Source organism: Apodemus sylvaticus, chromosome 17, assembly GCF_947179515.1.
Source record: "Apodemus sylvaticus chromosome 17, mApoSyl1.1, whole genome shotgun sequence".
In the NCBI taxonomy this organism is placed as follows: domain Eukaryota; kingdom Metazoa; phylum Chordata; class Mammalia; order Rodentia; family Muridae; genus Apodemus; species Apodemus sylvaticus.
The window spans coordinates 63682137-63709189 of record NC_067488.1 but is presented as its reverse complement, the minus strand read 5'-3'; the positions used below and the strand labels follow the sequence as shown (position 1 = coordinate 63709189).

The window sequence follows — 27053 nt, the reverse complement described above, 5'->3', positions numbered from 1 at the left end:
CTCCTGTGCACTAAAGGCACTGCAGTAGCGAGTGGAAGGAACACAGGCGCAAGGAACGGGAACATGCTGCTCTGCAGTGTGGTGAAAGGTGCTTTGGCAGGGCCAGTGCGAAAGTGATAATGTGCCTTCCAGAAGGAGGACTGTCATCCTCAATGCCAAGGAGAGCAGGGGACACAGAGTCTGGCCAGGAGGAAGAGGCTCCTGGATATCCTTGGAATACGCATCCTGGGATGAAGAATGAAGCCCTTCAGTGGGTGGGAAGAAACACGGGAAACACAAGAGGACTCAGCGCCACACGGTGCAGGGTCCTGAGAGATGAGTGATGGGTTCGGAACCTCATTCTGGGAACAGGAAGAGACGCTGGTAATGTTTGTGGCTGAGAAGTAGCATGTAAAACACGAGTCCTTTCTTCTTGGAAGATTATGATTAATGGTAGAGAGGAGAGTCCATACTGGAATAAGAGCAGAGAAAGGAGAAGGAAGCATTGGGACAGAGAAGATGGAGACGACTCATCTGTCAACCCCACGGAGTGACATGCTGTTGGAGGACAGAGCAGAGGCCCCGAGTTCTGCTCCTAAAGGCTCATCTCAACGCCTCTTCCTCTGAGGGAATATCTGTAATTTGAGTTTTCAGGACCCAGCTTCTTCTTCTCTTTTAAACTGAATCTCTATCCCTGGTCCTGCAGTCTCCCACACTGACCTGTCATTTGAGGATTGGTGCTGGACACGCCCTAGAGAATCAGCATGGAGCACAGGAACTAGACAGTGGTCACCCTCAGCGGTGCCAGCTCTGACCCTTCACCTTCTTATAAACTGAAGATCGATCGCAGAAGCTGCTTTGCTGTAGGAGGGGAGCAAAGATGAGGGGTGGGGAACAAAGAATTGTATGTGCGTACAGTGTTTCCTGTTCACTCTGGCTCCTCTTTGGAGAGACAATGGCACCCTTCCTATAATGGGGACATGCCTTTCCTTCCCCTCTGATGATGCCCTCCCTGGTAGGCTCCATGTTACTTGTACCCAGCCAGCATGGTTGAAATTGAGTTATTCCTCAGTGCAGACATTTCGTCTTGTCAACTGGTCTTTGGCTACTCTGGACATGTCAGCATTTTACCGACAGTACATTCTTATATGTTAAGGAAAAAAGTCTAGATGGCCTTTTGTGTTACAATCCTGCTCTCTCTGAGAGTATAAATCCTGGCTAGCTTTCCCTTCATCCGTTTGTCTTTAGTGAGCACTTACTGAATGAATCTATAATATGTATAAATTCGAATATCATGTTTTTCCACTTGATGTCCTTGGCTTTAGTGAACTTACTTGGAGGAATACTTAAAATTTGCATAAACACAGAAGAAGGGAAAGGTTGCAGTGTCAGTCGAAGAAGGAGCGGCACACAAATCTGAACAAATCAAAGGAGATAATAGTCTATTTGGCTGCTTGTACCTTTGACTCCGAAATGGGGTCAGGGAAGTACCAGGGGGCAGTTAACCAGAGTGAGAATTTAACATTAGAAAGACTATTAATTAGGAAATGGAATAAGATAAAATGGACATGATATAGTAATACTTGATATATTATTGCCTAATTGTTAAAAACTCAAATTGGAGCTCTGTAGAATTGGTTCCACAGCTAATGCAGTACAGAATGGAGCCCACCAGTGATGCCTGACTTCATGCCCAAGGCTCTCTTCACCATGCTAGTGTCTTGCAGAAAATGAAAAAGAAGTGTATCTGTTTCTAGAAGCGACAAAAGTTTCCAAGCTTATCTCTTCAGATGTTTTAAACTATAATGTATTTTAAAATACAACCCATTAGAAGCAGTGATACACTGTAAGTGCCAGGGAAGCCAATGCCCAGGATATGTAACAAAACAAAACACTATTGTTCTGCTTTCAGCAACACAATAGCTCTCATAAAGGCCCCTCTTTGCCTCTAGAAACAAAAAAACCAATCTGCTATCCTGCAAAATCTCACATAAATTCAGAACACAATGGAGTTTCCTTCCCCCTTGGCAATGGCAGCCATTGTGCTCATGACTTATAGAGCCTCAGGAGGGGAAACAAAACTGTCTTATGAAAGCAATACAAAAATGCCTAGCAAATGGATAGACATTTAATGAGCAAGATAAAGCACCGAGAAATAGCAAGTGTCTCCTTCTGTCTCATTCAAAAGAACACGCCCACACTCCAAACGCACACTCCAGCAGCTATCGCCAGTAACACTCACTGGCACGATGATGTTTTACAAAATGTCTATTGCTAAGCAGGGTGGAAATACTGTTTGCATGAAATGGAAGTGTCTCTGGTGAATACTGAAAAACGGTCATTGTCATAACCAGAAAAGCACTTCCACACCACTCCATTCCAACGGCTACAATCCCGGGTAGTTTTGACAATGGCTTCTCCCTGTGTTAATGGCTTTCTAGCATTTTGATCTTTGAGTTCTCTACTCACCAAATGACAGTTGTCTTTTTTTTCTAGGGGAGGGATTCTATTTTTGTTGTTTTGCTTCCTGCATCATCCCTTCCTAATGATAACAACAACAACAACAACAACAACAAAAACATATTATTTCCAGGCCCCACCTATCAATGTTCACAAAATAAATTCTCTCCCTGTTCCTCTTCCTCTTTCCCCTCTCTCCCTCTCCTTCCTTCTCCTCTCTCACACAGTTACACACACACACACACATACATACACACACACACACACCAGTTGTCTTTTCTGCCCAGGAAAGTTGCTGAGGAACTGAATAGAGAAAGCCCCATTAATTAAAACCATAATGTAAGTTCTTCTCTAGACACGTAGAGCCTATCCTCACAACGAGAGGAAAGCCGAGACGAACTTCAGAGAGAATGAGGAACACGGGCACTCACTCACCTGCATCACGATAAGGAGGTCAAAGACCAAGATGAAAGAAGCAAGGAAGGCTCTGGAAACCTCATCACTGGGCAAGAATCCGCGGTTCAGTTTGTCCCAGCTGATCCAGTCGGTTGTAATGACAAGCACCACCACGGAAGTCAGGGTGAAGAGAACAGTCCTGCAACGAAGGAGGCGCTTATCACACAAAGATGCTCGTGCTCACGAAAGCTGTCCATCTGCTCCACCAATGTCTATGGATACCCACCCCAAAGTGTAGTCTCCAAAGGATGAGAAAAATATGCCAACTAGGTATTTTCTTAAAACATCAACAACAATAAATTATGGTAGCATCTCTTCCAAGAGATCCCCTGAAGAACATCATGGATTGTGAAAGAAATGCTAAGAATAAAATAATTATTAATAACCTTGGTTAGTTTAATTAGTGTCCTGAAGAGAATGCTGTATATAGTTTCCATTACATTGGCACTTTTTACTGAGGTCCCGGAACAAGTGTATGTGGATATATAGGTGACTGGTAAAAGGTGAGTGGCTCCCCCACCCCCACCCCCACCCCCGGATTCTACTGCCTCTTCCACTTGACCACAGACAGCTGGTCGCTTTCCCTATAAATACCAAGAGACTGTGGAAGGCCTGATGCCTCAGGACCATTTCCATTGCATACAACACATTCCCTGTTCTTTCTCACAAGTCTTCATAATGCCCTTAAAATATGACTAGTTATAATTAGAATTCAGTAGGCATTTGTCTAAATTAAACTTTCAATGAAATAATCAAATTAGCTTTTTTTTAATATCAACATTAAAAGAAGTCTTGAAATGTGCATGCCGAGACTTAATCTAGAAGAAAATGATCTAGACTGAAGTCAGGCTTCTGTTATGTTGTAAGCAGGACATCATTTGGAACTATAGAAAGAAGGCATGACTCTTCTCTGAATAAACTGAATCAGAAAGAAGGAAGTACAAGAAAGAAGAAAGAATAAGGAAGAAAGAAACAAAGAAAGGAAGAAAGATGGAGAGAAAGGAAAGAAGGTTGGGAGGGAGGGGGAGAAAGGGAGGGAGGGAAACAAGAAAAATGTGGATATGGAGTAAAGCCACAGAATATATATGCATTTTGTTCACAAACAAGTTTTAAGTTAATATTTTATTAACTCTGAGAACTTTATACAATATATTTTATTCATAGTCACCTTCGCAAATAATCCACCTTCCCCTCCCTCCCTATTTAGTCTTCAAGTTTTCTTTTTGTTAATTTATTTAATTTTAAAACCACCAAAAAGTTGACCTCAATTTCTGTAGCCTAAATTCTTTGTCAATAGGGCCTGGTCTGGTGTTAGGTCTGCCCTGGGATTACGTCTACCCTTTGGTTAGTTCTGCCCTGAGGTTAGGTCTACAACATCAATAAAAACCGATTCTCAGGGCGAGGATGTGGAGAAAGAGGAACACTCCTCCACTGCTGGTGGGGCTGTAAGATGGTACAACCACTTTGGAAATCAGTCTGGCAGTTCCTCAGAAAACTGGACATGACACTTCCGGAGGACCCTGCTATACCTCTCCTGGGCATATACCCAAAGGATTCCCTGGCATGCAATAAAGACACATGCTCCATTATGTTCATAGCAGCCTTATTTATAATAGCCAGAAGCTGGAAAGAACCCAGATGTCCCTCAAAGGAGGAATAGATACAGAAATTGTGGTATATTTACACAATGGAATACTACTCAGCAATTAGAAACAATGAATTCACAAAATTTCTAGGCAAATGGTTTGATCTGAAAAATATCATCCTAAGTGAGGTAAACCAATCACAAAAGAATACACATGGAATGCGATCTCTGATAAGTGGATATTAATTAGCCCAGAAGCCCTGAATACCCAAGATACAAATCTCATAACAAATGACTCCCATGAAGAAGTATGGAGAGGGTCCTGATCCTGGGAAGGATTGATCTAGCATTGGAGAGAAATATAAGGACAGAGAAAAAGGAGAGAGGTGATTGGAGAATGGATAAAGAGAAGAAGGTTTATGAGACATATAGGGAGGGGGGATCTGGGAAAGGGGAAATCATTTGGAATGTAAACAAAGAATATAGAAAATAAAAATATTAAAAAAAATGATTCTTTTCTCTCAGCAATTACCAAGTGCTATGCCTCACCAGCTCAGCTGGGATTTCAGCCACGCCCACTGCACTCCTTCCAGTTGGGACTTTGTCTGTCCTAAGCTTCTGCAGGTCTTGTGCATGCTGTTGACATGGATGTCATTTTAACACATGTAACTGTCCTACTGCATCTAGAAAAGTGTTTCCTAGAAGATGGCCACCACAGTGCTCCTACAATCTTCTGCTCTCTCCTTTGTGAAGATTCCTAAGCCTTGAAGAAAGGCGTGTGATATATACATAACAACGTTTAATAACTGACACCTCAAAATGAGTAATAATCTTCCTGGAAGTCCCTGTCCATTACAAAATGGATAAAATCTGCACATTAGATTTCTCACAAATGCTCCATCTTTAAGCAAGTCATACTTGGATATAAAGAATATAAAATATTCCCTATAGATTTTTCTACCCACAGATAGAAAAGATGAATTAGATCTCTAAAATTCTGAATAATGACCTGTTAAGTAGACATTTCATATTTTTTCTGCTATAGTAAGTAGAAGCAGAAATCTATCCTGAGACACTATGGGTATCACACGTAAGAGGCATCCTGGGATACTATGGGTATCACATGTTAAGGGCTTCAAGAAAGCACTAGGGAGTAATCAGCACTTCACCTGGTTGTGATAAGGTTCCTAAAGGGCTGAGCTGTGTGATGCTACAGCAATTCCCATTTCTGAACTCATGGTAAAAAAAAACATAAAGATAAATAACAGAAGGAATTCTAAACAATTCACAAACACAGAAATTAAACAGCATGCTCCAGAATGCCCCGTGTCAAAGAACAAATGGAAATGGAAGAAGAATTTAAAAACAGATAAAACAGAAATGAAGAAGAGCACCAAGGAGTCTATAGCTTAACCTCCTATGTTAAAATAAAAGATAGCTTTCCAGCAAGAAGCTTAGCTCTGTGCCCGAAAAGAACTCTAAAAGCAATGAAGCCCACACTCGGCACTCGAAAGGAGATCAGAATTAAGAGGTAATGTATAAATAATAGAAATAGTGCAAAGCACTGACAACATAAAGAAAAGAAAAAGCTAGCAAACCTTTGGCAATGAATACTGCAAATCAATAAAACAAAATGAAACAACATGAAATTTTACAGTGTATACCATAGACGTGCAAATGATTATAAGAGATTACTATGAGCAAGGACAAACCACTAACTGAGATAACCCAGACCAATTGATGCACTCCTAGAAAAGCACAGTCCAAGAATGAATCAGAAAGCAGTCTGTGATGGCTTGTATATGCTAGGCCCTGGGAGTGGCACTGTTAGGTGTGGCCTGGTTGGAGTAGGTGTGTCACAGTGGGCATAAGACCCTAATCCTAGCTACCTGGAAGTCACTCTTCCACTAGTAGCCTTCAGATGAAGATGTAGAACTCTCAGCTCTGCCTGTACCATATCTGCCTAGATGCTGCCATGCTCCCACTTTGATGATAATAGACTGAAACTCTGAACCTGGAAGCCAGCCCCAATTAAATGTTGTCCTTTATAAGACTTGCCTTGGTCATGGTGTCTGTTCACTGCAGTAAAACCCTAACTAAGACAGTGTGCATTATACTCAATGGAGAACACTTAGTTTTTCCTTCACACAAACAATACAAGGGGGGGGAGCCATTTTCATTATTCCTCTTTGACAATATAGAAGTATGTCCAGAGGAATGAGGTAAAGAAAATAAATAAATGGCAGAAGAAATTTTATTATCTGCTTTCATTTGATATACTTGTATATTTAGAAACACTAAACCATCACAATTTAGAAATGTGAGTGAAGTTGGTAGAGAGAGGACAGCATACAAAACCAGTCATGCGTCTGTGCTCTCACAGCAAAATATCAATAAGGAAACTAGGAAATTAATTCCCTCCATAGAAGACTCAAGACAAACAAACATACCTAGATATAGATTTAACTAAAGAAATATCTGTACACTAAAAAAAAAAAAACTGAAGATGAAAATGGAGAGATATTTTGTATCCGTGCATCAAACAGACAGTTAAAGTGGCCATACACCACCCAAAGGTCTCTACACATTCAAAGTAATCTTTATAAAGATTCTGATGGCATTGCTTTCACTAAATTAGAAAAGCAATTCTTAGTTCACATGAAACCATTAGAGAAACCAAGAAGTCAGAGGACTTTTGAAAAATAAGTGTGGAGACACCATATCTCCTGATTCCATATTATAATATGGAATTAATTTGTATGAACTAAATTAATTTTTACTCACAAGATAATTTGTATATGAACATATACATGGGCATTCTTTAAAAAACGGAAAGACTAGAAATAAATGCACACATACATAGCCAACTAAGTTGTGAGGGTATTAGTAGGGTTACACAGTGGGGACACGGCAGTCCTCAAAAACCACACAAGATATGGATAGCCATGTGCAAAAGCTGAAACTGAACACACACTTATGTTAGATACAAAAACTATCTGAAAAAACATTAGATGCTTAAATAGATGCCCTGGAACCATAAAATGTCTAGGAGGAAACCGACAAAAATCTTCAGTACTGGTTTTGGAAGTTATTTCCTAGATCTGACACCAGAAGCACACAGAGAGAAATAAAAATGAACAATAAGATGACATCAAAGTGGGGAAAATGAGTAGCAGAGGAAACATTTGGAATGGAGCAGCAACCACGGAAATGGAGATTATGTCCGAAACCTACACATCCAAAAGGGGATCAATATGCAGAATGTAAGTAACTTAGAAGCACGGGATCAAACGAGGTGACAAGGAAAGGATCACACAGACATCTCTCGAGAGAAGGTGCACAGACCCTCAGGTGGTGCACTGCAGCCTTAGTGTGATGGTTTGTGCCTAGTCTTATGACATCGAGTTATGCTGTGCTCAGTTGACATCCCTGGGAGACCTGCTCTTTTCAGAAGGCAAACAGAAGTAGATCTGGAGGAGAGGGGAGCTGGCAGGGGGGTAGGGACGGGGAGGGCTGGAGGGAGGGGAGGATGATCATAAGGGAAAAGCTAGTGAGAACTAAGATGAGATATTGCTTCACACCTGACAGAATGACTAGCATCAGCAAGAAAATGGGGATACTGGCTGGCGATGTGGAGAACGCGACCCAGTGCACAGATGACACGACATCCCCTGGCACAAGGCCCTAACACGTACCAGTCTTAAAAACACTTTGTAAATGCTTTCCTAGCTTTGTTGTATACTTCTGTTCTGACTAAGTGTATTGCCATGGATCTCAAGGAACAGTTACTGGTAACACTTTATTGCTCCGAGGGGAAATTAAAGGAGGTATCTTGCCTGATATTTAATTTTTAATAGTACAAAAGGAATAAATGGCAATCATTAAATATGCATGCCTACAGCTCAAAGAAAGGGCCCTAAAAATAAGTCTCAAGAGGACTGCAAAGAAGGGAAAGAAAGGGAAACGAAGCACAGTAACAACTTGTACCATCTCCAAAGCCATGCTGGACATGACACACAGATGCATGTGTCAGTCACTGAGAACCAAACCTTAGAGTCAACAACTATCTGTGCATGTGCAGGGTATGTAAAGGGCCACCTTTCTCTCACCATTGCTTATGAAACAGGCTTTGCCACACTGATAACTGTGTCTAAACCACCAGTCTTTAAAACAAAAATAAATGACTCAATAAGATTAATTTAAAAGAAAAAATAAAACATTTTTGTGTGAACATACCATGAGGGAAATATGAGAAGCACTGCATGTCTGCAGCCACTATATGTGATTTACAGAACACAGGGTATGGGGTCCACTGCTTTACACAAAGAAATTATACCACCCAGACCACACCCTGCTATCATCACCCCCAATTTACCAATACAAAACTGAATCCTGAGTCGCAGAGCATTTAAATAAGCTAATGCACATGGACTATAACGGAGGCTTTATAGGTCAGATAGAACAAGATAGAAGTGACCCAAGAAGGCCCCCATCCCAGGCTGAGCCAGGATGCTCTGGTATAACCTGTCCTAGGTACTGTCTCTCAGTGGAAGCATTTGTTTATGGCTTACCTGTAGTACGTCTGTATCCCGAAATCATCTGCTTTTCTTTTTCATTGTGAGTATAATACTGTGAAATCATTCCAAAGCTTAACTCTGAACAGAAAGACACAAAAGCCTGACAGGTTCTGATAGGAAACAGTTAAAAGTCAAGACTTGTGGACCTGATCATCCAACCTCATGGAGGCAGGCCATCAGAGAGACATGCTTGGGTTCTTGTTTAATCAATGACTGAGATCAAAGATATTTACTGTGAAATAAATATCTTTGGGCTTGGGGAGCTTCCATTTCTCTCTTTAAGGAGTATGCAATTAGGCAATTATCTGGATTATTCTCCTTCCAGACTGTACCCAAAGCCAACATGAGACACTGGCTCATCAATTCTATCCTCTCTGGTTTCTGGCAAGTATTCAAATGGAAAGACCTCATAATTATCAGCTTGAGTGCTTAGTCCTCTCACTGTCCCCATTTCAGTATTAGTTTCTGTAGTTTCCTAGTAGCACTTGTTTATTTTTTACATTGTTTTACTTTGTAAAATAAAGAATAATTGTATCATTCCCCTGTCTCTTTCCTTCCTCAACCTCCCATGAACTTTTCCCTTGTCCTCTCCCAAACCCATAGATTCTTTTTCTTTGACTATAATCTACTTCTCATCCCTTAGTATGTTACTTGTACAGATATGATTTCAGGGCTGACTAGTTGCTATTGGATAACCAATGAGGCAGCTCAGGGAGACAATGTATCTGTCTCTGAGCATTTCCTAGCTGCCTGCAGTTCTTCATCCAGGGTTGGGGACCCATGAGCGGCCCCTTTCCATGTTAGCCTGTCTGTCAGTGTCTTCATTGTTCATGTCTTCATTAGGCTGCCACATTGTTGAGATTTTTATTGGATGAAGCTTCCCTAAAATGTCTAGGAGGCACAATTTCACAGCAGATTTCCAGGTCTTTGGCTTTTATAATCTTTTGTCCCCACTAGGCCTTAGGGACAGGGGTTGTACTGTGGGTGTGTCAGGTAGGGTTGGTAACGTGCAGTCACACTCCTTGATGATGGATGAGAGAGCACACTCATCTCTCGGTATAAAGACAAATATTTATAAAGCACATGGATTGATGCTGCCTTAGTGAAGAGGTGGTTATGGCTTTTTCTCCAAGACCCACAACTTCGTTAGCCCCAAGTACTTGGCTAGGTACCAGTACCAGTGTGGTTCCCCCTTGTTGACCAGGCCTTAAGACTAATTATGCCTGTTGCTACTGCCTCCTCAGAGTTATCATGGCGTGCTGGTTATTATTGCTGGTCATAGGCATCATAGTAACTTGGGATTATTGGCTGTTTCCCTCCATTGGGAGCTTGTGTGGTACCTTTTGTTACTATAAATGCTAGTTCTTAAAAAGGAGTATTTTAGGTCAGATCTAACTCTGATCCTCCAGATCATGTAACTCAATGGTGGCTTCATTGATAGGGACTAACTTTCAGTCTCTGGGAGGCAGCCAAGAGCTACTGTGAAGTCCTGTAATGTGGGACTCTCCTGAACTCCTCCTACTTCTCATGCCTGCTATTGGGCTTTCGGTCAGTCTATGGCCCTTTGGCAGAGCATTGTCAGCCCTGGTACGAAAATTTCACTTAAACTATATGTGTATGCTTATTGACTTATATATATATAAATTTTAGGTAAGTAAATAATTGATTCCTGATAGTGTTTTAAGACATCCTTTCTGTTATTTTATGAATTGGAATGCAGGACCAAGAAGGTTTGAAGGGACATTCCTAGTCCACTGGTCCCCATTCTAGTTCAGTGGGAAAACAGCATTGATTCTGAAGAAAGGTCAATTCACATGTGCTTGTTGGGGACATTCAAGAAGATGATTCCAAGAGGCTATTGCATTTGCTTGTGTCATGTAATCTACTAGAGAAAAGAAGTAAGAGTTCATATCTAGGGGCTGGGGTGAGAGCTTGTCAGTTAAGAGTGTTTATTTCATGCTGGGGAATCCTCTGGGTATATGCCCAGGACTGCTATAGCAGGATCTTCCAGATGTGACGTGCCCAGTTTTCTGAGGAACGGCCAGACTGATTTCCAGAGTGGTTGTACCAATTTGCAACCCCACCAGCAGTGGAGGAGTGTTCCTCTTTCTCCACATCCTTGCCAACACCTGCTGTCTCCTGAATTTTTAATCTTAGCCCTTCTGACTGGTGTAAGGTGAAATCTCAAGGTTGTTTTGATTTGCATTTCCCTAATGACTAATGAAGTTGAGCATTTTTTAAGATGCTTCTCAGCCATCTGAAGTTCTTCCGGTGAAAATTCTTTGTTTAGCTCTGTACCCCATTTTTTAAATAGGGTTATTTGGTTTTCTGGGGTCTAACTTCTTGAGTTCTTCCCCAGCATGTAATAAGGATACATGCTCCACTATGTTCATAGCAGCCCTATTTATAATAGCCAGAAGCTGAGAAGAACCCAGGTATCCTTCCACAGAAGAATGGATGCAAAAAAATGTGGTATATATACACAATGGAGTACTATTCAGCCATTAGAAACAATGAATTCATGAAATTCTTAGGCAAATGGATGGAGCTGGAGAACATCATACTAAGTGAGGTAACCCAGTCTCAAAAGATCAATCATGGTATGCACTCACTAATAAGTGGATATTAGCCTAGAAAACTGGAATACCCAAAACATAATCCACAAATCAAATGAGGTACAAGAAGAACAGAGGAGTGGCCCCTGGTTCTGGAAAGACTCAGTGTAGCAGTATAGGGCAAAACCAGAACAAGGAAGTGAGAAGGGGTGGGTGGGAAAACAGGGGGAGAGAATGGGGCTTATGTGACTTTTGGGGAATGGGGGGGGGCAGAAAAGGGGAAATCATTTTTAAATGTAAATAAAAAATATATTGAATAAAAAAAGTGTTTATTTCCTTTGCAGGGGAACTAGGCTTAGTTCCCAGCACCTGCATAGCTGCTACAGCCATTTCTAACTCATTTCAGAAATCTGACACATCTTCTGCTCTCCTTGGGCCGCTGCACATAAGTAGTGCACATACATACATTCAGGCACCCTGTGTGTGTGTGCATTGTGTGCACTCTCTTCTCTCTCTCTCTCTCTCTCTCTCTCTCTCTCTCTCTCTCTCTCTCTCTCTCTGTCACACACACACACCTAAAAATAAATAAATATTTTTTAAAAATAGCAATAACATAATTCAGAACTACGGACACTAGGAATTCTCAAGTCAAAATCGATTCCTCAACAGCAAGACATCCTCAGAAACTCTCATTAATTTAATACAACTAAATCTCAATGACAATAAATATATTCATCTTGCAGTTTACTCAAATGTCTATTATTTTTGGTGATTAGATACAGATAGCACACATAAATAATTCCACATTAACACTAAGACCTGGTGTTTTAAAATATAACAAAGTTGTAATGGTCCAAGTGTGCTGACAGCCTTTGCTTGCCCCCATAAGCACTCTAAGGTAGATTTACCAGGGTGTCACACAGCTGGAAATCAAGCAGATATCAAGAACCAGAAGAATTGGTGCTGAGTTTGCAGAATTCACAAAGGGCTCAGTCATTGAGGGCTAATTTTTTATGCACTTTTATTTTGATTACACAGATAACAGGCATGCACAAGGTCACCTCCATAACATAATAAAACTTGTAATAAACAAATAGCCAACATTTGACCTAGCAATGCCAAATGATCTAACATAATTAGATTATGTTATTAATAGTGTATTAACCACTATTAATATTCTAAATATGTAATATTTTAGTTCAGACAGGAGCACTACATTGCTTTCTGATTATGCTGTACAATTCATATTCTCCTAAAAGATTTAAGCCCACTTACTTCCTTCTCAATGTTGGGATTCAACACAAACAATTCAGATTATATGTTATATCACCGAGAAACCGTATACCCTATTTAAATGAAAGGTTTAACTACCATTTCAATAAAGAATATATACATACAGACATAGTTTCATATTTCAAAGTGCCAACAACATAAAACATGATATAGCAAAGGAATTGAAAAGTAATTAATATTATAAAGCCTCTGTTTCTATCAAAAATAAAAATAAATCAAGACTGCCTACCCAGCACAACTTTGCTTTATTTTTTACTGTGAAACCAGGAGACAGATCAAACCTACAGTTCCCCTCTGAGCATGAAGTGCCCGCCACAGATGGCCATGGGAGGAGAATGCCAACACTTTTCATTTGTTTTAATTATCAGTGTGTCGCCACTGCAGTTCCATAAGAAAGCCAGTCACCATTTGCTGGATCAAAGGACTCCCTCCTGAGTCAGGTGAGCTGCTTCACTGCTACCATCCAGCTGATGGAGTCAGGGCCTCCCCTCAGAAAGAGCAACCTCTGGGATCCTGCTTTTGAGACCAGGAGCACCACGGGAGAAGAGAGATAAACGCTTGCCGAGTGACCTCGTGGAAGAGTGCAGCTGCTCCATATGGCTGTCATTAAGCAGGGCTGCTGCTGTTATTGGCCACTCTGAACACATTCATTACGATGAGATCCCTGGGAAGGGAGATGCAGTCGAGCCATCTTGTTTGTGGCTCTGTTGGGACTCAGAGCCTGTACGGGAAATTATTAGATTCTAATGTTGTCTATTAAACGATACACTTAGGTATTATTTATCTTTATATCTCTCTATCACTTCATCAAAAAGTACCTGAGCACTGCAGGAGCTTGAACAGCACTGAGCAAATTGAAACAAAATAACACAGAAACACTTGTTTCCGAAAGGCAGGAGTCACTTCACAGTGCAGCGTCTGGCCACACAAAATTTGATGGATGTGAATGGTGCCCTGGAATCCTGATCTACATAAACAATGCTGACTGAAGTCTTTCAGAACCCACCACTGAAAGCTGCACATTGGCAATTCAATGAAAGAAGCACCAACCACAATAACCTAGCCATATTCCTTTGATTGGCTTGCTGTCCTCTGTCTATGCCTGAGTAGTGTTAGCTGTTTAATCAGAGACATCTGAAAGTTACTCATTCCAATGTTTAGTTGATTTCACTGAGTCTTATTGGTCAGGCAGAACGATTGCATTCTTTATATCCCATATTTTAAGTATAAAATATAAAATATTTAGCAGACTGATTAGTAGTGATCCACACATTGCTAGTGCTGAAGGAGTATATTCAGTGATTTAAGCTGGGAAGAAAATGATTGCCCTTCACTCGTCAGCTGATGAGATACAACCCTAAAGTATGATGCTATCCCCAGGGTTTACAGAGGAGAGAATGAGCTGGGTGGTGGTGGTGCATGCCTTTAATCCTAGCACTTAGGAGGCGGAGGCAGGGGGATTTCTGAGTTCTGATTTCTGAGGCCGGCCTTGTCTACAAAGTGATTTCCAGGACAGCCAGGGCTATACAGAGAAATCCTGTCTTGAAAAACCAAAAAACAACTAACCAGAGGAGAGAATGAAGCTCGTGCAATGTAACATTAAATTAGATGGGTTTGGGGATCCGACTCAGCTGAGAGAGGGTTCACCACACATGCACATGTATAAGCCAAATAGGCTTGTGTATGCCTGTAGTACCATAAGTCAGATAGTACAAGCAGGAGCAGGAGGGCATGGTCCTCCTCAGGTACATAGCAAGTTCAAAGCCAGCCTGAGCTTCATGGACTACCCTGCCTCAAAGAAGCAAGCATGTTAGATATAGCAAGTGAGCACATCCATCCTATGTGCCTGGCAGGAAACTTTCCAGGCCAGCATTTCTTACTGCAGAGTTAGCTACGCTGTGCACTGTAAACGACCCGTCAAGTCAACAGAGAGAACAGTGAAACATCTGTACCCCAGGTATAAAATATCATAAGTTCAGAAAGAGAAGCCACAAGGAACATAAAGCCATGGTTATTAATGACAGGTAATGCCAATAAAGACTTCAGCATTGTTTAATTGAAAGAAAATGAGAGCTATATTACAAACATCACCTTCACTTTTAAAAATGGGGACTGGAAAGTTCATACTAAGGGCACTAAATTAAATCTTTTGCTAACTTGGTTTTTAAGAAGGAAAACCAAAAGAAAAAGTCAGGGTGCTATTAAGTTGGGACAAGAACATCACTCCTTTGCTTAAAGAGTGGATACATTTCTATATAGGGTTAAAGAGGAATTTCTCCTAACAGGTCGTGATTTTATAAAACTAAGGTGTGTGTGATTGAGTCAAAACCAACAACTGCAGTCGTTTTTAAATTTCATCTCAAACATCTCTTAAAGTAGAAATATTCGTGATGGATTTTTTACAAAGAAAGTGATTTTTGTAGTTTCTCTTTAGTACCCCTAGCATACAAATGCTTTCTTATGAACATAGGCATAGGAAGTAATGACTAGGAAAGGGCTACAAACAGAAAATAAGACTAAGTGTACAACAGGAGCCTGCATAGCCCATCAGGGATAGTGTACTGTAGGTATGGGCTCTAGCTCCTGCCCCCTCAGACCATCCCATGGCTGATGCTGCACAGAGGGAATACTTCATTACATATTTCTATTCTTGGAAAGACTTAAAACCCAAAATACAACTTTTCCAAACTGTTTCCCACCTTTACTCTATGATCTGATGTAGACTAATCAGAAATTGAACCATCAGAGGTCAGAGACTATCTATGTGGTAGAAGGTAGGGAAAGAATCTGAAACGTTATCAGGTGGCTCAAAATCCCAGAAACAAAACAGGTTATATGGAATAAGGACCAAGGATGAAGTAATCTTGAATATATCTTTCTTAAACATAAGACTGCTTCAAAAATGGCAGATTTGGTATCTTACTTGCTGTTCTATTGCTATGAAAGAACACCATGACCAAGGCAACTCTTATAAGAGAAAGCATTTAATTAGGGGCTTGTTTCCAGTTTTAGAGGGTTGTGCATTATCATTAAGGTAGAAAGCAGATGGGCATAAGCCTGGAGTAGCAGCTAAGACCCTTACATCCTGATCCACAGGCATCAGGCAGAGGGCGAGACAGGCAGAGGGAGAGACAAGCTTTTGAAACCTTAAAGCCTACCCTCACATACGTCTTCCAGCAAGGGCACATCTGCTCTAAGAAGGCCAACCTCCCTAATTATTCTTAAACAAAACTGGGTCTAAGCATACAAATAAAGGCATGTATGTATGTAAGTCATTCTCATTCCAACCACCACATTTGGATAAATACATTCAGATATTCTCTATATAAAATCAGGTAGTGTGTGTGTGTGTGTGTGTGTGCGCGCGCGTGCATGCTTGTATGTGCGTATACGTGTGTATAAGCTTAATGTGGGCTATTGCTCTCAGGATCTGTACTGATAAGAGGCAGGAAAATATGTGGATAATAAACTGTAAAACAATTAGGCTGTAACCAGCTCAAGCACTGGTTCTCAGCTTTTCCTAATGCTGCAGTCCTTTAATGCAGTTCCTCATGTTGTCCTGACCCCAACCACAAAATTATTTTTGTTGCTACTTCATAGCCATAATTTGCTACTGTTACACATTATAACGCAAATGCCTGTGTTCTGATGGTTTGGGGTTGGTTACCCCATGAGAAAGTGACTCAGCTCTCAAAGAGTTGCAACCCACAGGTTAAAACCCACTGGGCTAAAGAGTGGAATTTTATTGGTGTTTACCCAAATATTGGAGGCAAAGAATTTTATACTTCAAGTTTTCATTGGATTCCTGAATTTCAAATGGATGCTGCAAGTCTTCCCACTTTGTAGGAACTATTTCTCAGAAAAATAGGACTTGATTGTAATGTGATCATTACATTATTAAGGGAAAATGATTGGCAACCTCAGATCATCACAAAACCCTACCTGCACTCTCTAACATAATTAGAAAAGGGCTCAACATAATTAGTAAGATGTAACTGTTAGGCGCCTGACTGTAATATGAAATAAGAGGGTCTCAAGGAGGTACTAGAGTGATGATCTTCCCAGAAGCAGCAGCTTTATGAAATAAAAGATGATGTCAGATAGAAAGAGGAAATAAGTAGGAATTACGGTGTCACATCGTAAACACATAGGTCTGGCTACACACATAAGCCAGAGCTGCAGACTACATAGAGGAGCAGAACCAGACTGGATATTCATGGGTGAGACTGTATAGAAGATGGCCTTGAAAGTTGCCAAACAAGGTTTATTTGATGCTGTAGAAAATAATTCCTGATAATTGCTGAATAAGTGATAAAATCCCACTTGAAAATAATTGCTTTCCAATGAAGAACTCACTCCAGGAGGCAAGAGAGAATTCAGACTGAGAAAGGATAGAAAACAAAATACCATAGCCTATACACAAATGAGATGCCTGCCTATGAATTCTAATCATGCATAGAACAAATTCATCTTGAAAAGAAAGTAGGTGTAACTTCGTGTTCAACTTAGACATCACAACACAGAAGAAGGCTAATGTTGTGAAGGGGACTCGGTAGGACAGTAGCTCCAGAAACGGTCATTGCTTGCAACGGGTTTCCAGTCCTTCCCACAGGGACAAGACTCAGTTAACCATCATGTTTTCTTTTCCTATGCACTTTCTTCTTGAATCTGAGTAAAGCCTATGAGTATGATGAGATAACTTTCCATTGATTATGTCATATATGAGGCAAAAGGATTTCTATATATTAAATTAAGATCATTAATAGCTTGACCTTGTATTAGCCAAGAGGAGGGTAAAACGGGTTGGCTTCACCTAATCACACAGGCGCTGTAAAGGGACAGTTTGTCCATCAGTAGCAGCAGAGTGGATATAATTAAACGTGGGAAGGACTTTCTATCTTTGCTGCAGGAAGGAAGAGGTGGGGATCCACCTATGAGGACACCTCTGAACCCCTCTTAGCCCCTGCCTGAACCCATCTGACCCACCCCTTTGTACATTGTTTTTCAACTCAAAAAGATTTAATGCCATCACCGTAATTGGATTGACCGGGATATCTGATTCTTCAGTGAGCTGAATTAAAAGGTACAACATAAATTTAAAAATCATTAAAAGATTTGCAGATGTTCCACAGAATCGATAGACAAAATGGAAAGCAATTACAAATCCAGGGCCAGAATGCACAGTTAACTGGAATGATATAAAAATGGTATCACTGGTTGGTAGACGGTTGGAAGATGGAGAAAGACAAAGAAGGGGAGAGGCATGAGACCAGATTAAACCCTCCCTCAAGAGACTTGAGACACCAGGGAATGGGAAGGTCTGGTGGGGCAGGGGTGAGGGGGGTGGGGACATCCTCTTGGAGACAGGGAAGGGAGAGGAGGAATGGGATGAGAACCAGTCAGAGGAAAGACTGGGAGGGGAATAATGACTGGAGTGTAAAAAAAGGACTAAATATAAAATTTATTAAGTATATATTTATATATGTATATACATATAAAGTTGAGAAAAGTTATACAAAAAATAAAAATAAATGAATAGGAATCATGGTGTATAATCTTAAGGAACATTAAGAATAGTATAAAAAATAAGTCTATATCTTTAAAAATTTCATGAGCAACTACTGGCTACTGTTGAGAAGAGCTACCAATTGAATGACCTAAGGATTATAAAAGTGACAAGAGCCAGGTACTGGAAGAGTTTGGAGTGGTCACTACACACAGGAGCACTGGAGGGGAAGAATTTGCATTTAAATTTATGCCTTTTGGTCATAATTTGATTTTCTTTCTATTCCACATACACACATTTGCTATAAAGGAGGAAACCCACTACCACACAGCTAACCTTGAAGACATTCCAAGCTTAAATGTGAGACAGTATACAAAGGAGAAAACCTGACTATGCCTCTATACTTCCTTACAATCAATGCTAGTGTGTAAACTGGAATAAGCTGTTATTTTATTTGACAAAGATGACAGAGTGAAGAAAGAAAAATGATGCTTCAATTCCAATAGGAGCTCTTCCCCATACTTACTGTGCTTCAAGGAATGTTGGTGCTGAATTCAATCAAGGGTCAAAACGTCAACACCAGGAGAGGAGAGTCAGAAGAGGTCCATCCACCCAGTTACATCCTGCTTCTCTTGTCATTTCATCACACACAATATCCTTGTTTTGGTCCTTTCTGAGATGTTTCTACAGATACCCGCTCATTTGATCTAACAAGAAAACCTGACAGTTGTAAATACTGATGAGACGTGGTGCCCTACGAACTGAGGGATGGAGTTTTAAGTTGTGAGGACAACTTTGGAAAACTGACCAATATTATATGGGAAAATGGAAGGTACACACCTGCTAGGAGCCACTTCCAGGTAAAGTCCACATAGAAATTCCTATGTGTGTATTTACACAAGAATATTCCCAGCCTCTACCACCCTAGCAGTGTAACCATCTAGAAACAATGATATAATATGTAATATATGTACATATATATGTGTGTATATAGTGTTAGAGACACAGAAATAAATACAATCCATGGGTACATCAACAAAATCCATGCATCTGAAAAATATAATTTTGAATGCATAAAGCAAGAAATAAAATTATATATGATATATAATATATATGCATATAAATGTGCATAAAATCCAGAAATGGGGAATCTATGCTATTGAGAAATGGGTAAATCTATGCTAGTGCGCTGGATAGTTTTTTGTCATCTTGATACAAGCTACAGAGATTTTGGAAGGAGGAACATCAGTTGAGAAAATGCATCCACTAGATTGGCCCACAGGGAACCCAGAGGTGCATTTTCTTAATTAGTGGTGGATGTGAGAAGTCCCAGCCCATTATGGATGGTGCCACCCTGGACAGGTGTCTCCAGATACCATAAGAAAGCAGGCTGAGCAAGCCAGCAAGCCGTGTGCCTCTACAGTCTCTTCTTCAGTTCCTGCCTCCACATATCTGCCCTTCTTGAGCTCCTGACCTGATTAGCCTCAGAGATGGAATGTGGCCTGTATGTTGTAAGCTGAAATACAGCCTCTCCTCTAAGATAACTATGATATGTGTGTGTGTGTGTGTGTGTGTGTGGTATATGTATATATGTATGTGTATATAAATATAAATTGATTAAAGAAGAAAAAATTAAGTTAAACTTTTTTTTAAAATGTAATTATACTGAAGAAAAGTGGCAGACATGTGGATATATATAATTGTCTATTTCCTGATGAGTTTGGAGTACTTGATAGCATGAGTTTGGATAGCTATTATTTAAATATTTTCTGTCTCTATTTTTGTCGATTTCTGTCCATATGTCTGCCTGTCTGTCTCTCTTTCTTCCCATACATTATATATAGACAATTAAAATTATACATATGTATGTATAAAATATATACTTTTAATTGTATATTACATGTGATTGATTTTTTCCATGCATATATCTCTCAGAATTATGAAAATATTCAGCTTCCTTCAAAGAAGATACTAGGACAGTAAATAACCTGTATTCCTTGAGACCTAATTGATAAATAAATCAAAAGATAAAGATAACGTTTTGTGGAAACCAAGAAATCATTAGATGACACTTAACCTGTTCTAAAAAACTCTCTGCAGGTGTCATATGGAAGATTAATATGTTGTAAGTTTTTATTATAAGTTATTTGTCATAAGCTTGCTCAATGACAATTTTCTACAGGTATGTGTGTGTTCTGATCACTGTTACCCCACTCTCTTTTCAGCCCCTCCACTTTTATAAACCTCCACAAATACCTTCTTCCTCTCAGTTCTTCTGGTTTGGTTTTTGTGAGTTTAAATTTTAAAAATTTAAAGAATTTAAGAATTAAGAAAGAATGTTCCAATTGATACTAGAAAAGATTAATACTCTTACTTAGGTGTTAATATATCAAGATATAGAACAGACCTTCATGAAGAAAATGATAAAATTATGCTAATAAAAACAAGACACCTAAATAAATGGAAAACTTCCCAGGCTTGGACAGGAAAATTCAATATTGCTAAGATGTGAGTTCTGACATAATTATCTACAGCTTCATGCTCGATCAAAATCCCCACAAATTGCCTTGTAAATAAAAAATAATTCTAAAATCTTACAGGTTGTATAGACGGGAGGTTGCTGTCATGCCCCATAATAGAGGTCTACTAACTGATGTCCTTCCATCACGTTTCAGAACACTAGGGCACAGCAAACAGAACAGTACACATATCAGGCATATCAGAGAGGATGTGCATACACAAGGTAACAGAACAGGGTCTCGAGCACACACACACACACACACACACACACACACACACAGAGAGAGAGAGAGAGAGAGAGAGAGAGAGAGAGAGAGAGAGATGGAGACAGAGACAGAAACAGAGACAGAAGCAATAAAGCAACCAAGTGATCTTTGGTTAAAGAATAGCAGAAATTCTGTGGAAGAGACAAAACACAGAGACTACTCTCCAGATTCCTGGAGAAAATGAACTCTGGTTCTGCATTTCACATCTCAGAGATTAGTAAAAATATAAATCTTAACCATACGGGGTGAAAATACAGATCTGAAGATGGCAAAGAATGAAAGTCTAGGGGACCATGTTCTGGAAAGACAAGGTACAAGAAGGAAGGTAGAATCCGTACAGAATAGATAACTGGACTTCATTTAACACTTCTCTTTAGAAAAAAATTAAATCTGATTTAATCTGAGCATCGGTGTTTTAAGTTATAATTTTAATTATTAACTTCTATGGCAATCAGTTTTAATACGACTTTTAAAATATACTAAAAGAAACAAAAATGGAACTTAGATGGTACATTACAAAAAGGTAACCTATCAGACATGAAAGAGGAGAGGAGAGGAAAATACAGCTGAATCTACTGTATAAAGAATCTGATGAAGATGGTGGTGATGGTGATGGTAAATCTGACCAAGAAAAGCCTTGCATACACAGGTTTCACTTGTGATTTTTACCATCCTTTAAAAAGGAAATGATATCAGATATCAGTAAATTTTCTCAAATATTTTACAAAAGAGAAAAAGGGAAAAAACTGTTCCATGATGCTGGCCTTACCAAAACCAAAGACTGATAAACACAGAATCTGAAAAGTTCATAGAGTACATCTCATAAAAAAATGAAAACTCATATAATATTGGAATATCTCACTGCTCAATTGTACAAAACAGTGAGACAAGGTCACATTATAAAGATTTCTGTCTTTGTAATCATAATCTTTGTAATTTGATCAATGAATGTCATACATCAACAAATTAAAATTTTTTCATGAAACAGAAACAAAAGGAAAGTCACATGATCAAGCACTATGGGATACATGTCCAGAAAAACGTTAGCAGCATGTCACAGAGAGGTGCACCCCAGAGAGGTTCACCACAGAGCGGTGTACCCCAGAGAGGTGCACCCCAGAGAGGTTCACCCCAGAGAGGTGCACCACAGAGAGGTGCACCCCAGAGAGGTGCACTACAGAGGTGCACCACAGAGACATGCACCCCAAGATCCCCTGCAGTCTGCGCCACTGTTGGATGAATGGATATGTGTGTAATAGATGAAGATACTATATAACACAACTGACAAAGGAGTGTATCTTTGTAACCTGTACTTCCTGTTCAAAAGCAACAGGTGGCAGGAAGGAGCCAAGCTCTGCAGGAGATGGACGGGTTTGTGGCAAGGCTGTCATGGTTGGCTTCCTCCAGGTGTGCACTAGCCTCCCAACTATCAGCCATGTTCATTCAATATGGTCAGTAAATGTGCACCAAATACACCCTCGTAAAGCTCTCTCGAGAGACAAACAGAGCCTAATGTAGTGGCACGTGACTATAATCACAGCGTCAGAGAGGCTGGGGCAGGAGGATCCCAGGTGTGAGGGAACTGGATCTGCATAGAGAGTTTGAGGCTACAGTAGATTATATATTGAGAACCTGTCTCAAAATGAAGTCCAGTCAATTGAATTTGTACACCTTGGCAGTGAACAATCTGAGAATGTAATTAAGAAAGATACTGTAGTCTCTTCAAAGAGAATAAAACATTTAGTAATAAATTTAACAAACGTTACAAGACTCACACCCTAAAACTTAAAATAATTAGATTTTAAAAAGTTAAGGGAGACCTCAAGTAAACCAAAAGATATTCCATGTTTATAGATTAAAAGAATTAATAGGTAAGGTAGAAGTATTTCCAAAATTGATACATTTACATAGTATAATCCTTATTCAAATGATAGTTGCCTTATTAGAAGAAACTAACAAGTGCTTCCTAAAATTAATACATAAATTGAAGGGATACTTAGCACAAGGATAGATGTGTAAATATAAATATATATATGTATGTACACATATATAAATATATAGGTATACATTCCTATATATTTATATAGATATATATCATATATTATATATTTATATAGCATATATATTAAATATGCACATTTATATTATATATGTGTATGCATATATATGGAATTCAGTGAATGGATATGAGAAAATAGAAACCAACCAATCTGTCTTTGGCCCACTGAATTCTGGGAAAGAGCCAACATCACTTAGTGGGGAAAAAATAGTGTTTCCTATGGAGTTAGTACAACTCCGAAAGACAACCAAAGCAATGGAATCACAAATGACATCATAGTGTGTGTGTGTGTGTGTGTGTGTGTGTGTATGTGTGTGTGTGTAGTGATTAATTTAAAATTAATCAAAGGTCTAAACATAAAGGATACTATAAAATTCTTAGAAGAAATTCTCAGAAAAGAACCTGCCACCTTGAATTCAGTGGCTGCTTCTTAGAAGCGATATACAGAGAGCAAAAACACAGATATATTGGATTGCATCTAAATTAAAATTGTGTGCTTCAAAAGATATCCTTATGTGTCTTGTGCTTCAAAGTACAGCAAGGGAAAATGAGATTAGAACTTACAAGGTGGGAGAAAACATTTGCCAATCTTTGTCAAATGAGAGATTCAGTATGCAGAAAACAGAAAGAATTCTTGTAAGTCACAAAAAAGGGAGCAATTCAATTTTAAATTGGGTTTTTTGTTAAATCCAATTTTAAAATGGGGGAAGAATTTTAATATCACAGCAAGTCATGTTTACAAATAGCCAGCAGGTAAGTGGAAAGGTGTGTGGTGGTATTAGTCATAAATGAAATGTAAATCAAAACCATCAGGGGAGGGAACATCACACTTAGGAGGAGGAATCTAACATAAAAGCTTTAGACAAGGATTACTGTGGGATGTGGAGGAAGTAAAAGCTTTACCTTGCTGGCAGGGATGTCAAATGAATGCCATCCACTAGCAACAAAGATTTAAAAGAAAATGTAAGTTCATCCAAACCCCATTCCTACGTTAGATGGGTTCCTGGGTTAAGTGGGACTTTATGGGGTCAGCCAGGAAAGAACACATGAGGGTCAAACAGTATCTTGGGCCTCTCTCCTCTCCTGTAGAATGTGCAGAACAGGCTGATACAGAGAGGAAAACCACCCTCCCAGAGCAGCAGCTCTGGACTCAAAACACAGCAAGCACACTCAGTTTACCCTAGGATCTTAGAGACCATCTAGGACATTTTATAGCTTCATTAAAGGAGACTTTAGCCACAGTTCCTCAGTACTCTCAGTATACAATGTTTGGAGAAGGGGAGCTTCTATAATGTTGTGTTCTCATTTTTTGAATATCTTTTCTTCTCAGTTCAGCTATACAAGCAAGCACAAAAAATATAGTTTATAGCTATTATACATTGCCAGAGTAAAAAGCTTTGTCCCATATGACACTGAAAAAGACAGATGGTATAGCATCTTCCTCTCTGCTGACTGACTGGTTATAATTTAAAGGTTTTTTTAATTTAGTGTATGTGTTTACAATTACCAATATAATATATGCCATGGTGTGTATGGGTGTATATGTGTTTAGGTATGTATACATACGTGTGTATGTATATGCATTTGTGAGTATGTATGTGTGTGTGTGTGTGAAGATCAGATGATAACTTGTGTGGGAGGCTGTGATAGTTTATATATGCTTGGCCCAGAGAGTGCCACTATTAGAAGGTGTGTCACTGTGGGCATGGGCCATAAAAGACCCTTATCCTAGCTGCCTTGAAGCCAGCATTCTGCTAGCAGCCTTCAGATGAAGATTTAGAACTCTCAGCTCCTCCTGCACCATGCCTGCCTGGATGCTGCCCTGTTCCCACTATGATAATACTAGACTGAACCTTGAACCTGTAAGCCAGGCCCAATTCAATGTTGTCCTTATAAGGGATGCCTTGGTCATGCTGTCTGTTCACAGTGGTAAAACCCTAAGACAGAGCCCATCCATTCTTTCATTCCATGTGGTCCTGAGGATTGAACTCAGGTCTTCAGGCTTGTTGGCAGTTGCTTTATGTGATAAACCACTTCACCATCCCTCTGCTGATTAAACACACAAAAAAGCAGCAATCTAATCCTATTTGCTTTTCATGTATTTGTGGATATTTTGGGGTTTTCTTTTCTTTTTCTTTTTTCTTTTTTTGTTGTCGTTTTGATTTTGTCAGCTTATGTCCTAAAAAGAACTAAGTAGCCAAACCTGTGCTCACCTTAATTCTTTTTAAAGTTCTTCAACACTTTGCCTAATTGTAAGAAATGTATATGGTGATGTAAATGTATGTATTGTTTCCATGTGCTTGTATTTGGATATCCTTTGCTTTATAGAGAATTGCTTCATAAGTGTTTGTGTAAATTATAATTGGTAAGTCAAGTCCAAAATCTTTTCAGTGAGTAGTATAACAAGTGTTTTATCCCAACACTTGGGAGACAGAGGCAGGCGGATTTCTGAGTTAGAGGTCAGCCTGGTCTACAGAGTGAGTTCCAGGACAACCAGGACTACACAGAAGAAACCCTGGAAAGACTCAGTGTAGCAGTATAGGGCAAAACCAGAACAGGGAAGTGGGACGGGGTGGATGGGAGAAGAGGGGGGAGGGAAGAGGGTTTTGGGGACTTTCGGGGAGTGGGGGGCCAGAAAAGGGGAAATCATTTAAAATGTAGATAAAAAATACCAAATAAAAACTAAAAAAAAAAAAAAAAAACAAGAGAGAAAGAGACAGGGAGGGGGAGGGGAAGGGGGAGAGGGAGAGGGAGTTTTAAGGGAAAAATTTGCAGCGGGTGGGAAAGCTCCAACAGCCTTACCAATTAAGCTTGGTTACTATTTTAATATGCCAATTAAAGACACACAGTAGGAGACAAAGAGAAGATAGTTAATCATGTGGTCACATTGGAGAGACTAATAGAGCTGTTTCATGATCTTTCATTTGGGAGTATTCACAGGAGAGTAAAATAATTAAGGCAGGACCTATAACCAGACTATTGGGTCAAGATGTTGGAATCATCTACCCCTAGAGGCGCTGCAGGTGTGGCTGCTGTGTCACACCTGCCTCAGGAGGAGGGAGAGAGAACAAAGGTTATATCTGTGCTCCATGTTCTGACCCTCGAACATCTGAGTGATATTCCCTGGAAAAACAAGCCTCAGATGGCAACCAATCCAGCACCAGGAGGTCCAAACGGAGTTCTAGCCTGAGACTCCTACCAGTCTGTTGCTGTACAGGCCTGGATGGGCTCCCAGGGTGGGGAGCTAGGTGGAGACAAGACAAGTCTGGGGCTCTGTACCCTTGGCAGAGTGAGCCTGAGGACCCCTGCCTGGGGTCACATGGGTGAGCCCAAGGTGACCACAATTCCAGCATCGTGGGGATAAGGAGCTTGCCAGAGATGACCACCAGGCCAGCGCTTTGCAGAGGAAGTAAGTGTTGGAGAAATGGAAGAGAAAGAGAAACTGAGGATGTGGGTACAGCGGAAAGAGGCAGAACTAAAGACTCAAGGGTAGTGAGGAACAGCCTGATGTAAGTAGCTGGTGATGGATGTTACCTGGGACCATGGTGGTGTCCTGGCCTGTGCTGTCATCAGGGGCCTTGGCTGGGTCCAGGGCCCTGCAGCAGGGGTTACCACCAAAGGACAGGTGGATGTCTCTGGTCTGGGCTGCCACCTGGGGACATGTTGATGTCTGAGGCCCGTGCAGAACTGGCCCACCCTTCAACTGGGCATTGTGGCAGAGCTGGCCTTGGAGGCAGGAGAGCAGGAGAGCTGGCCCTGTCCTTCACCGCTCCAGCACCCTGCAGAGTGGGCCCTGC

General features: G+C 40.2%; 1 protein-coding gene and 1 non-coding gene across 2 annotated transcripts in view; one reads left to right on the top strand and one right to left on the bottom strand.

The window, feature by feature from the left end:
* Tmem117 (transmembrane protein 117) overlaps positions 1 to 27053 on the bottom strand; it is a 470864-nt gene that overhangs the window by 69241 nt on the left and 374570 nt on the right. Inside the window, exon 6 of the mRNA XM_052161429.1 lies at positions 2875 to 3034. Within this exon, the coding sequence (XP_052017389.1) occupies positions 2875 to 3034 (160 nt within the window). The remainder of the gene's footprint in view (positions 1 to 2874; positions 3035 to 27053) is intronic.
* On the top strand, positions 26258 to 26386 carry LOC127668260 (small nucleolar RNA SNORA17). Its single transcript, XR_007974041.1, has one exon. It is a non-coding gene; the product is annotated as a small nucleolar RNA SNORA17 (small nucleolar RNA).